This window comes from Echeneis naucrates, chromosome 8, assembly GCF_900963305.1.
Source record: "Echeneis naucrates chromosome 8, fEcheNa1.1, whole genome shotgun sequence".
NCBI classification, from domain to species: domain Eukaryota; kingdom Metazoa; phylum Chordata; class Actinopteri; order Carangiformes; family Echeneidae; genus Echeneis; species Echeneis naucrates.
Window position 1 is genome coordinate 3,282,686 of NC_042518.1, and position 12,692 is coordinate 3,295,377.

The 12,692-nt window shown below is 42.9% G+C and overlaps 1 protein-coding gene across 2 annotated transcripts in view; it reads left to right on the plus strand.

Moving 5' to 3' along the window:
- The window catches only part of asic2 (acid-sensing (proton-gated) ion channel 2), a 258,926-nt gene extending 247,822 nt beyond the window's left edge, over positions 1–11,104 (plus strand). For both annotated transcript variants that reach the window (XM_029508279.1, XM_029508278.1), the window contains exons 4-10: positions 2,378–2,528; positions 2,843–2,899; positions 7,346–7,499; positions 8,159–8,250; positions 8,795–8,874; positions 9,505–9,573; positions 10,695–11,104. In XM_029508279.1, the coding sequence (XP_029364139.1) occupies positions 2,378–2,528; positions 2,843–2,899; positions 7,346–7,499; positions 8,159–8,250; positions 8,795–8,874; positions 9,505–9,573; positions 10,695–10,796 (705 nt within the window). In that variant the 3' untranslated portion in view covers positions 10,797–11,104. The remainder of the gene's footprint in view (positions 1–2,377; positions 2,529–2,842; positions 2,900–7,345; positions 7,500–8,158; positions 8,251–8,794; positions 8,875–9,504; positions 9,574–10,694) is intronic.
- Positions 11,105–12,692: the final 1,588 nt, after the last annotated feature.

Consider the following 12,692-nt stretch of genomic DNA (forward strand, 5'->3'; position numbering starts at 1 on the left):
GAAGCCTCATTTGACTACATCACAGCAGAGCGAGCTGCAGCACACAGTCACCTCAGGAATGGTGGCAGGAGGGAGAAGAGCAGATTTATCCATAGATGGTTAGTTCTCCTGGTTAATGAGCCTCCAGGGTTTCAGGGCTGTCTTTGCTCATCTGTCAGCCCAGTTTTGTGACTGGCAGGGCGAAGACGGGCCCTCATCTGCCTGCTGAGAAAACACTACCCCTCTCTCTCCACGAGCCCACACAGCGGGAGATTGTGCAAATTTAGCTCCAGCTAATTAATGCAGAACTGCACTTTGTATCAGAAGTCTGCGAATAAAAACCCTCCTATTGTGAGAAGCCCCCACCTGTTTGTTCAGCGTCTTCATTTTCTGCATGAACCCAGAGGACGCTTTCAAATATGTCCAAAAACAATCAGGGTAATGAGAATTGAGAAGAGAGTCTAGGTGAGATTTGAGATGAGACGTTGTGGAGCGTGTAAGAAAAAAAATGTGGTGATTAGTGGATCTTTGTAATGGCTACCATCACATCATCTGCCTGTGAAAATGACTTTGACAAAGAGTTCAAATGAACTCATTTTGGCTAATAATAATGGGCCAACATCAAAGGGGCTTAATCAAGTGAGTGCAAAGTACACAGCTCATGGTTGGGGCTGGGTCAGACCGCAATTTGAAATTTAAGCTCTCCAGAAACTGAAATTTCCCCTCTGAGGGCTTTGGACTGAAGCGAAAGGAGCGCGGTGTTCCCTTAGCTGAGAACACCATTCTTCCCCGGATCATACCATCATTCCCTTGTTGCATCTTGAGTTTCACTTTATCTCTGCGGTGCCAGGATGATTTCATGTCGAGGTGCAGCTCCTACCTTGTGTCTCAAATTTCCATTTCACCCAACGACTGATAAGACAGTGACCTTATTAAAACCCACCGTGTTCCCTTTTTTATTTTGAGTTTCCCTTGCTGGCCAAAAAAAGCCTCATTAAAGCGTTGTGCCGGCAAAACGGTGAGATGGAAGGCTGATTAATAACGTACTCGGAGGGGTGCAGGTCCGTGCTCTTATTAGATTGATGTAATTAGGTCAGCAGGCCTCAACATCGTGGAAAGTGATATCGAGCACATCAGATTATCTGATTGCAGAGAAATAATCAGATCTGGAATCATCCACAGCTGACTTTAATTAGACCTGAGGTGAAGATTAGCTGAGGTTGTAAAGGTGATTTTAAAGGTTAAGAATTGTGGAGCAGCACTGTTTTCAAGAACATAATGCAATTAAAGGTGTCTGGGTGTCACTTCTCACTTGTGCTGCTGTCGGGCAGGGTGTGCTCAACTGTGACAACAGACATTATATCCAGAATAGCCAGAAGCTTCTGGACACGGCAACCTTAACACAAAATTGCTGTTTGAAAATTGTGTTTGAATTTATTGTCTGAAGTGAAGTAGCAGTGCAAACCCACAGGATCAAACACCGTCTGGCGGCGGGGGGGGGGGGGCTTTAGATTTTGTCAGCAGTAACAAGCAAACTGTGGCAAAATTTCACCTGGCAGGGTGTTGTGTTTTGCCTCATCTCAAAAAAAAGAAAAAAAATCTCGCTCTTTTGGCAGAAAAGCGGCCTCACTAGGGATGCATTGTGATGACGGCGAAGGGATCTGGGGAACAGAGGGTGGCGGGCGATCGATACTGAGAGCACGGGTAGAGCACACAGCCTGTGTTGTGGAGCAGATGGGCCTCCATGCTGCTCAGCCTGGTGTCCCCAGTCCCTCATCTGCTGTTCCAGCCTTCAGAGCTGCAGGAGCAGGAGGTGAACATTTGGAGTTTTTGTGCTTCCATCGCAGGGTGTAATGGGATTTCTCCGACAGAGTTGGGCTATCTGTTGAATAGTTTTCTGCATCGCCTGGTTTGTCGTGATGGTCTTCTTCTTCTCTCTCTCTGGACTGGCTGAGTTTCAAGGACTTGGGAACATTGTTTGGAAAGTTGCTGTCAGGATCTCTCCACATTGGGTTGTTTTTTGTTTGTGTGTGTGTGTGTGTGTGTGTTGGCCACGTCTTCCAAAAGTCTTTAAAAATAAAAAAACAAAACTCCTTAATGAGCCACAAAAAGCCAACAGAGCTCTTGAGTTTACTTCTTGCTCGACATTTGCAGTTTGTTCGGATGATATTAAGTCTTTTTTTATATCGTTTTTGCCGACAGCTGTCTATTTTAGCTGACTGTCTTCATTCAATCCTTTTCAAATTGGCTAATCTCTCCAGTTTTAGATGTTCAGGTTTATTGATTTATACATTTTTCAGTAATGGTGTTAGATGCATCTTAATTCCAGGCAGGCAGACACTGAAATCCGTTCCTTCTCCAGGCCTGACTGATCCCTCACCTCTTTTCTGACCTACAGCTGACCTACCTGCCTCCTCCGTGGGGAGAGTGCGAGTCCAAGGCTCTGGAATCGGGTTTTTTCCAGGTCTACAGCATAACCGCCTGCAGGATCGACTGTGAAACGCGCTACATTGTGGAGAACTGCAACTGCAGGATGGTGCACATGCCCGGTGAGAAACACTGCTGACTTGACTCCAGCAGTCGGCGCGTATTGACCACGCACTTAACAGACATTTACAGCAAGTTTGCAGTATTTTAAGTGAGATTACACGGCATTGACAAGCCGATACTGGATTAGGCCTTGGTATTTTAAAATAGCCCTGGGATTATGTGTCAGGCAGGAAGCAGATGCTGCACCACACCTCTTTGTAGATTCATTTAACTGTCTACATTTTGTTTGTCGACTCTTGCGAGAGCATTAATGTGTAAACGCTGCCACTGATTGCTTTCTTCCTCCTCCGTGTTTCATTCCAACTGTCCCCAGGTGATGCTCCGTACTGCACGCCGGAGCAATACAAAGACTGTGCTGAGCCTGCCCTTGGTAAGTCCAGATACACACCCAATCCCATGAGCACGAGTCAAGATGACACAACCTCACTGTAGTCTGGTTTACATATTATTATTTGCTTTGGTAAAGGATTTGGATTTTTTCTTTTCCTGTTGATTCAAAGCTTTAATGCAAAATCTGCTTTAAAGATGAACACCAGAAAGAATTTGAAGCTTGAAACAGCTCAATTTGACAGCAGCTAAAGTGTTTTATCGTGAATGCCAAAGCACCTTAGTGAGAAAAAAAAAAAAAAAAACTCACATTTGACGACTATCTGTCGTCTGACTTCCAGTTGAAGTTTCAGTTTATGTGCGACTTCTTAACTTTGTGAGTTATTCGGTGAACAAGGTTTGTGTCATTTCTTCCCCCTTCGGGAGAAAAGGCCTCATCAAGTCGGTAACCAACATCAGAGCAGACAGGGACTGCAGTGTTAGAGTTTAATTTAATGGGTGGATGGTCAGATAGATAATGGGTCATATTTCCTGCATTGAGGTAAATTAGACAGCCGTGTAGAAGGTGTTTGGCAGACTTGACTCATTCCTTCAAATCCAAGCATTTCTGTTAACTTTTATCAAATGTTGGCCCGACCACTGGTTTTATGATACCAATATAATTTTCTTTGTTTTGAGTTTCTTCAGTCTGCCCTTAATACCAGTGCAATATTTTACCTCTCACTGTAGACTCGGAGAGACAGAGTCATGAAAGTCAGATTAGACGGCTTCATTGTGATTTCATTCAATATAAAAAATTTTCAAGCATCAAGGTTTAACCTGGGAAAGCAGCAGGATCAATAAAAATGCTTTCCTCTTGTTGATGTGCAAGAATCCACCAGCATCTTTTCTTTATTGTTGACAACTTCTACTATGGAAATGGATGGTTTTTTTTAAAAGCGACAAATTGTATTGAGTCCTTTCAGGTCGCGTTAGATCTCTTTATTATTACAGACTTGGTATGAGCTCAGATCATTAAGAAGATTATGTATCAGACTGAAGATGGATTTGTGTGTGTGCATGCAGGGAACTTCCAGTAGCGTCCGTAGGAGTCTGAGGAAGTTGGTGAATGGCTCTCGTAACACGTTTAGGCTGCAGACTGTTTGCTCAGCTGCTGCTTTTCAACGAATGACTGAACATAAGTCCTTTATTCACAAATAAGACAAGGTGAATCACAAGCTCTATGAAAGATTGTAAACACAACTGCTGTGAGGAATACAATAAAATTACAAATAAAATACATCCATCTGAGGTTATGGAGGGACTCCAGCACTCAGATGAAAATTAAACTCCCCTTTTACTGATTAGGGATGGAAAAGAAAGCTTTAATGGTCCTCAGGTGTTTTCATTGTCTTCTCTCAGGTGGCTTCTCTGTTATTTGAAGATCAGTCATGCAGGTCAGGCAGCTGATGTCTTTTTCGCAAAGAAAGCCAACAAAAGGAACGAAACCTCTTTCATCATATTGCGTTTGAAACTGAAATAACAGGAGCATGTTTGTATTTATTTTTTTTTCTCTTTCCTGTAATTTGGGTGCATAAAACCCCCGAAGAGCTGCACATATTTAGTGACCTAAGTGGTAACAGTGCTACAGCTCTATAATTAAAGAGCGCTAACCCAGATGAATTAATTTCCCTGCATAGTAATTAAAAAAGGAATCCTGAAAGAATTCTCAGCATTACAAAGAAGTGAACCAGCCCTCAACCATACTAATTGTAATATAATCAGCATTTGTGCGAAGTAAAAGTCCAAAGTCGGTAAAAACATGCATTAAAAAAAAAAGTCGCAATTTGATTCAAAAGCATGCAAAGCAATGTTTGACCTTTATCAACCTCAGCTCGGTTCAGTAAAACTTTCTCTACTCCCACATCAGACTCTCTGCTCAGCCCCCACCCTGAGGAAAATAATTTATGGAAAAGGCAGAAATAAAATGAAGATGGAGGGAAGAATAAAAGGTAGCCAAGGGCCACAAAACTTCCAGGCAATCAGCAGTCGAGGATGCAGACTCCCACGCCACGAGAGCGCCCAGTATAACTCACCCATGTGTCGTTAGCCTGCACCGGAACCCAGGAGCTGCAGCGTGTGATGCTTTGCTGCTTATTTCAAACAGCTTGTTACCGCTCACTCTGCTGTAATTGGCTTCATTTCTGGAACAGTAAGGCTTTCACAATCCCAACACACACTCACTCAGCTCGGATCATTGAATGCAAATGAATTCTAGTTTTAAATCCAGTGCCAATTTGGTCTACCCATCTGTGGAGATTTCACGAGGGAAAGTTTGATTGGTTTTTTTTTTTTTTTTTGGTTTTTTTTTTTCCTCCCCTCACAGCTGCAACTGTGTCGCTCAAGTTTTGCAGACGGTACTGAATTTTTTTTTTTACAGCAGACAGCTCACTCTTTGGTAGAGAAAGAACTTGCTGCCATTCAAATTTTTTCAGAGGAAACAAAGATGGTTCATAATTACACATCCAGACAGAGAACACAATTGTTACCAATTTAGCGGCATCGCTGCTGAACAAAAGATTTAACCTGCCAAAACTGTCATGAGAGGTATATTAATTTATCTGTCTGTCGGAAATATATTTATTTTTACTCATAGAACGTAGTAATAAAAGCTATATATGCATTAACATTTAGAAAATAGAAAAACAGGAAGAAAGGTGTTATGGTAATTTGGTCTTTCAGATTCAAATGTGTGTGAGAGAAACAGAGTGAGGCGGAGTGTCAAAGGTGAGGGGATTAGAAAACAAAATCAATCATTTGAATGCACAAGGCCCTGCTCCCGTATATCAAATAACATCGAATTTAAATAAAAACAGGAGACCACTGAGAAGCCATATTGAATTTACTCTTGCAATTATATGGCCCCAGCAGCTATTAGTGCGCTGTGGGGGATAGCTGCCTCGTCCTCTGTGATCTGCGTGTTTGCCACTGAGCTGTCTAAGTGAGAAATAAGGCTGATAACATTAACTTCTCCTTGGCTTTCAATTCTGAGAGTAAGAGGTTGGCCCCTACTGGGAGGCTTAATATGTGAAGGAGATTTTCAAGTCCAAAGAGAGACGTTTGACAGAAGGGAGCAAAGACTTGTTCATCTCTGGTGAAATTAAATGAGATTTTAAAGTTAGAAATTTTCCGGCTGAAGAAAGTCCTTTGACAGGAGAGTTTGAGCAGCCTCCATGTCAGAGGGGGTTCGGATGGAGCTGTTTGAAGAGCTCGTGTCGCTCAATATTACTGTCACTGCGGTAGCTTTGGTGTAATGTACGAGGCTGTGGGCTTAAGACTGAATCAAGTGTGGTTTTTTTTTATCTCGTCTGAGTCAAACTGCCAATCAGAGCTGTAATTGGAGCATGGTGTTTCTGCATCAGCACTGTCCCCGTCAGCGTGAAGATGTTTTTGCGGATGCTGCTTAGGGGGAAGTTTGTATTTTTTGCTCCCTATCTTCTCCTCTCCTGACTTGCATTGTCACTGATGTTTGTACAGAGTGAACATTTGCGTGACTCAAGATGCAACACGAGCGGAGACGTGTGTGTATCGTCTTTGTCAGAATGATACTGTATGTGACCTATTTGGTCAGCGTAAGAAAAGAGATGCTGGATTCATGTTCCTGAGGCTGGCTGAAGATGTGTTACAGAAGCTTCAGACCTGAACATCAAGGCGTTACAAAATGTCCTCCAATAACACACAAAATGTAGTCATGACTCCAGATGTGATGAGCGGCTCCAACCACGATGACCGTTTACCAGAATGTTGAGAAAAAGAAGGGAATATAATGAGTCTGGGCTGTTTTTTTTCCCAATGGTCCATTTAGTCCATAAAATTAACAAGACCACAGCACTCACAGGTTCACATTGATCACTTTAATTGCTCTTTTTTTTTTTCTTCTTCTTTTTTTGAGCTACAGTTGAAATAGAAATAAAAAGACAATTTAAAATAGAAAAAAAAAAAAAAAAAACTCCTGACTACCTAAAAAAAAAAAAATGGTGTCAATGCTTAAAATGACTGTTAGTAAATTAAATAAGTTACAGGTGTCACTGCGTTTTATGCCAGTTTGTTCAAACAGTCCACATGTTATTCTCAGACATGGGTCAGAATATTTCATATAAGTCTCCTCTCTGCCTCTTTACTGCACCAGATTCTCCAAATAAAAGGGAGGGAAATAATAATAGCCACACAAATCGGTCACAAAATACTCCAGAATCACAGTTTTTATAGCAAATCTTTGCCTTTATGTGACATTGTGCACATACTTAGGAGCCAGTTTGTCTAATTTAACTGGATGTCTCAATACATCTGGAACTATTAAAGGACAGTCTTCACTTTTGATCTAAAACAACATTTCTCTCTGCATCATCATCTTCGCCGTCATCCCGAATCCATCCCTGCGTGTCGTTCCATTTACCCTCCCAATTTTACGCTCCTCTCCTCTCATCTCATCGCTCACTCCTGCGTGAAGCTAAACTGTCGGCTGTGGAGAGCAGCAACTGCATGTGCAGGACGCCATGCAACATGACCCGCTACAACAAAGAACTGTCCATGGTCAAAATCCCCAGCAAGACCTCGGCCCGCTACCTGCAGAAGAAGTTCAACAAGACGGAGAAGTACATCACGTAAGTAATTCGTTACCCTGTTCGCTCTGATGTTCCTGTCTGTTTGAATCCTGTGCTCGTATCATGAATGCCAAACTGTAGTAAACTCACTCACTCACCCATTGAACCTTCTCATAGAAACAGCTATTTGGGAAGACACACAAACTAATACGAAGAAAGTCTCGTTCTGCTTTCTCAGTAGTTTTTGGCCCTCAATTAAAAAAAAATAAATAAATAAAGTCCCCTTTTTTGTTTCATTTCTACAAGATGACATGAAGGAGGCCCAGTGAGTGAAGCTGAGCATTTCTGGGGCTTTTCTTTTCTCACTATATTCATTCGGTGTCAACATGCCGAGGTGGCGAGCCATCGACTTCCTCATTTCCTGCAACCAACACTTTAGGGTTTTCAATTTCCCTGATGAGCAGAGGAAAACGCAGCGAATGTGACAACACACCAACCCGCCGCAGCTCAGGACATCCTCCCTGGCACACAGTAGTTCCAACCACTGAGCCTCTTTAGTGCCCGCATTGTTTCTCAGAGTTGATTAGATGACGGTTTTAAAGAGTCGGGTAGCTGAGCCTCTCACAAAGCCGTCACGCTTCCCCGGCTGCTGAAAGAAATGGGTGGACTGATTGTGTAGCTTGGCTCATTGACACAAATGAACAATTTACCTTTTGCAGGGACAACATCTTGGTGTTGGACGTGTTCTTTGAGGCTTTGAACTACGAGACCATTGAGCAGAAGAAAGCCTATGAGGTTGCAGGCCTGCTGGGTAGGTTTTCCTCAGTGTTGCTCTTCATTTTCCAAACCTGCTTTCAGTTAATGACACAAACGTTCATTTTGTAACCGACATGCTGCGATTAGCTTTTGGCAAAAAGTCGACGCTAATGTTGTGCTGTTTCTTTAGAGACGTGAATAGACAGTACAGGCCAAAAGTTTGGACACACTTTCCTGTTCATTTGAATGAGAACGTGTGTCCAAACTTTTGGCCTGTAGTGTACATAAGTGATAAAGCAGCTAGAGTTAGCATCTGCACAGGTTTTAACTGAATATGAAGTGATTTCATTTGCTTGTCCTTCAGGCCTTTAAGCAACAGATGTCAATCTCATAAACTCCCAAAATTGCCCAACAAAAGCTGCCCGATGCCATTCATAGTTTCTGTCCACTTTAAAGGTCAGACGTGTCAACTTTAACAGACTCCTGTCCACCAATCAGAGCCCAGTATTTGGCTTGTCCCTTTATTTTCACACACACACGCGCACTGTCTCAGTTTTGTCGTTGTGCGGCTGTGTGACTGTGACTGCGACCTTCTTCAGGTGATATTGGAGGCCAGATGGGCTTGTTCATTGGAGCCAGCATCCTCACCATCCTGGAGCTCTTTGACTACGCTTATGAGGTCAGTCTGAAGTTGCTGTTTAAGCAGTTAATTGCTCCCACACATCGCTCCTCCGCTGCCCTTTACTGTTGTTTGTTTTGGGTTTTTTTGTTGCTGTTGTTTCTTTTCAGTGCCATAAACTTTATCAGCTCTTCTTTTTGGTTTTGCAGTGAAGGAAAAGAGCTTTAACAATAAAAACTGGCAACATAATGTCACTGATACAAAATGCAGATAAAGAGTTTTCTTTACTTGATGAAGGACTGTGCGATGGTACTTTCCACCACTTCTGCTCCACCGTCTGTCCTTCTTTCAAGCTAATCTTGTTGCTTTCAGCTACATGAGTCTCTAGCAAGCAGATAATGGTCTTTGCCTCCCCTGAGGTTTAGAAATGCACAGCAAAAGTAGTTTTCATTACATTCTTTTTCCATTTTAATGGCAGTAGTGGAGTAATGGGGATCATTTTGCTTACATAAGCAATTCTACAGCTACTTTTAACCTCTTTCATGCTGAAGTAATTATGATGGTGTAGTTTGTTTGCAACATTTGCCACCTAATTGCTTTTTTCTTTGAAATCAAATGCTCTTGTACAGCCAGTAATTGCAGGAGTTCATGGGCATCTTCTGTAACAGACTGAATGTTTCTGATCTACAGGTGGTTAAAGACAGACTGCTGGATTTACTGAGCAGAGAGGAGGAGGAGGAGAGTCATGGAGAAGATCTGGTAAGAGCACCCTTTAAGCGTCCACGTGTCCTCAAAAAGCCCTCCGTGTGAGTGGAGCGAATAAGTTCACTGTAGTCTCTCTCACACTGATCATACATATCAACCCCCCTCCACACAGAGCACGTAATGAGCACTGGAGGAAAATTAAGATTGACAAAAGCAAAGAGCCAATCTCTGGTCCTCAGAGAGCTTTAAGTGAATCAGAGCAGCACATGAGCACGTGAGCATAAAGCCTCGGAGAACCCGGCTGCAGGACTTTGGTGCAGCGCTTTGCAGCAGACACTGCATCTGCAGAGCAGTCAATGATATGCGTCACTTTAAATGGCTGCTTGCTTACTGCATCACATGAGCGAGCAGCAAAGAAGCTGTTAACAATGACTATGATTTTTTTTTTAATGAGGTAAATGCTCGTATTTCTATTGAGACACACTTCAATTACATTTAAAATCAGCAATTCAGAATCCAACATGCAGGAAGTGAATTCATATATCCAAGACGTGATGCTACCATGTTGGAAAATTTGGTTGTTTTGCACACTGACATTTTTAAAGTTGCAAAAGTTTTTCAATGAGTAAATGATGATTCACATAGTTCTTGTCAGTTTGACCTTGAGATCTTGTCCTGTTAAAAAATGAAGTTGAAGTTGTTAGAGTCCAAACTCCCCCGTAGACAAAAGATCTGAGCTCGTCTGTTCGAAGCGTATGAAGGATTAAAATTCTGCAGGATGGAGGGTGTGTGTGTCTGACAGCCGGGCCCGTGAGCATCGCTCCGCACACGTCCCTCCTCTGAGCCCATCTTTGGATTAGCTGGAGTTTCAGCAGAGTTGGGGAATTGGCAAGATAGTGAAGGCGGTGCTGTCTGCTGAGGTTGAAAGTGTTTCTCAGAGACGATGTCACTGAGGTTGCATCCATCTTTATTTACAGTCTGAGATAACACAGACTTCATGTGCAGACAGCCTCTTGTTCCCTCCTGTTCTTGGTTTTATACTCTCCTTTTTTGTTAAGTGCAGTTTTTCATGGCGGTTTCTGGCTCTTCAGCCGTAGAAATTTCCTTTACCAGGAGTACCTGGATTTGCCAACACTAAAACTCTTTCACTCATTTTTTTTTTTTTTTTACCCCAGAGTTCCTGTGACCCCGTGGCAAACCACTCAGAGTCCATCAGCCACACTGTGACAGTCCCCCTGCAGACGACACTGGGCACCCTGGAGGAGATTGCCTGCTGAGGCCCTCCCCATCTCCTCAGAGCCTCATGAGCCCAGAGGATGCCTCCGCTGGGTGGCGCTACATCCTCCGTTAGGGCACCACGCAGGAACTTAACAGGGGTGAGGAGGAGACAAGGACAAGAGCAGGGCTTGGTCTAAGTACAGCGCTGTGCTCCGTCACACCACCCTGTCTGAAGCACTAATGGGGATTAAGGAGCTGTCAGCTGAGCTTATCAGCCCTCTCTGTCACCCTGCATTGTACTGTAGTGGGAGGGTGGCCTCCGCTGAGCCAGACCTGCAGAGAGGTCAGAGACTCGGTGGGAGAACGACTGGAAAAGGGGGCTGATCCCTGTGCAGCATATCTACAAAACAAACACATTCATATGTTGCTCACTGCCAAACGAACTGTACAAAATTGGTTTTGAACTGTCCAAACTGCATGCGTCGATCTATCTTGCTCTCTTTGCTGATGCATACGCTGGACTGCAGTGTTGCTTTACTGTACATGTGTGCCATTTGTCTCTCTATCCACAGGACAGGCCTGTAACGCGGGCCCAGCCGAGATATCGAACCTCGAATGTACGGATCGAACATATGGTTGTTTAAAATCATAGTTCACACGAGACCAATCTATTCTAATGAGCAGTTTATCATTTCTGAGTTAACTGTCTTGGCGTCGAACGGGTGGTTAATTTTGAGCATTACTGAGAAAGAAGAAAAGAAAACAAAAGAAACACCTGAAAAATTTTTGCTTTGTGTCTTAAAAACAAAGTGAGATCTGAATAGTTTTTTTTTTTTTTCACCTGTCAGTTTCAGTTGAATCAGTTTACTAAAGGCATGTTTGCTATGTGACTCACAAGGTGCTAAGCTGTTCTCCACAGACATCTAGAAGGGATGCCATACTCTTACTGTTAATTTATGTGAATACCTGACTGGCATCTGGCTGCTGCACATCGCCACAGCATCCAGCTCAGTGAGGAGGAATCTGAATTTATTTGCCTGCCAGACAAAAAGGCCTTGTACAAAACTGCAGCAAATGAAATACCCGTGATGTTATTAACCCAGTTTTTCATTAAGATAATATCTGGGTGATATTCCGAACGGCTATCATCATTTTATCAAGGATGGCACCATTTTGCTCTCCACCTACAAAATACCCCAAGGCTTGACAATTTGAAACCATTTTCATTAGAAATGATAACAAAAGCACCGTGGGAAGGATTCAGCCGGGATACTGATTTTGTTTTAGGATACAGGGTCTGCTGTGTTATGGTGTAAATATCAGTGTTGTTTCTCATAAAAACGGGTACCACGCAGACATGCCTGAAGCAAATCTAATTTAAAAAAAAAAAAAAAAAAAAAAGAAGAAGAAAAGAAAAGCTTTGGTAAAACATCAACTCCGAATGCTGATTGGACTACATATCTGTCGCATTTCTTCATAGTGTTACTCAATCTGCAGCTCTCACTAGGTGGGAACGCTGTCTAACAGACTGTAGCATTTCGGAATCGTTGAATGTCTTGCTCAAATCGAAGGACACGCTTTGCTAAAAACGCCTGGTAACCTTTTCAGTGCAGGTTTAGCTGACACGTGTATGGCTTTACACCAAAAGCTTGTGTGAGACCATTTGGATGATCTCGTGTTTTCTTTTTCTCGTCCATGATCATCCTCGCATGGTCTCTGTTATCATGGTAAATGTACATTACAGGTAGGAATGAATTCAAGTGATTTGTGAGACTGTTTGAATTATGATTTCCCATCTGTGGCTAAACCTGCTGTCTCTGTGTACTATCTCATGTTGTGGCTTCAGACAAACACAGTCGTCAGCCAAACTGCAGGGAGTTGAGACAGATGTGTCTCGCTTCTCTTCGCGGCAGCAGCACTGGCTGTTTCTTCTCTCTACTTTGGCTTCAATTGTT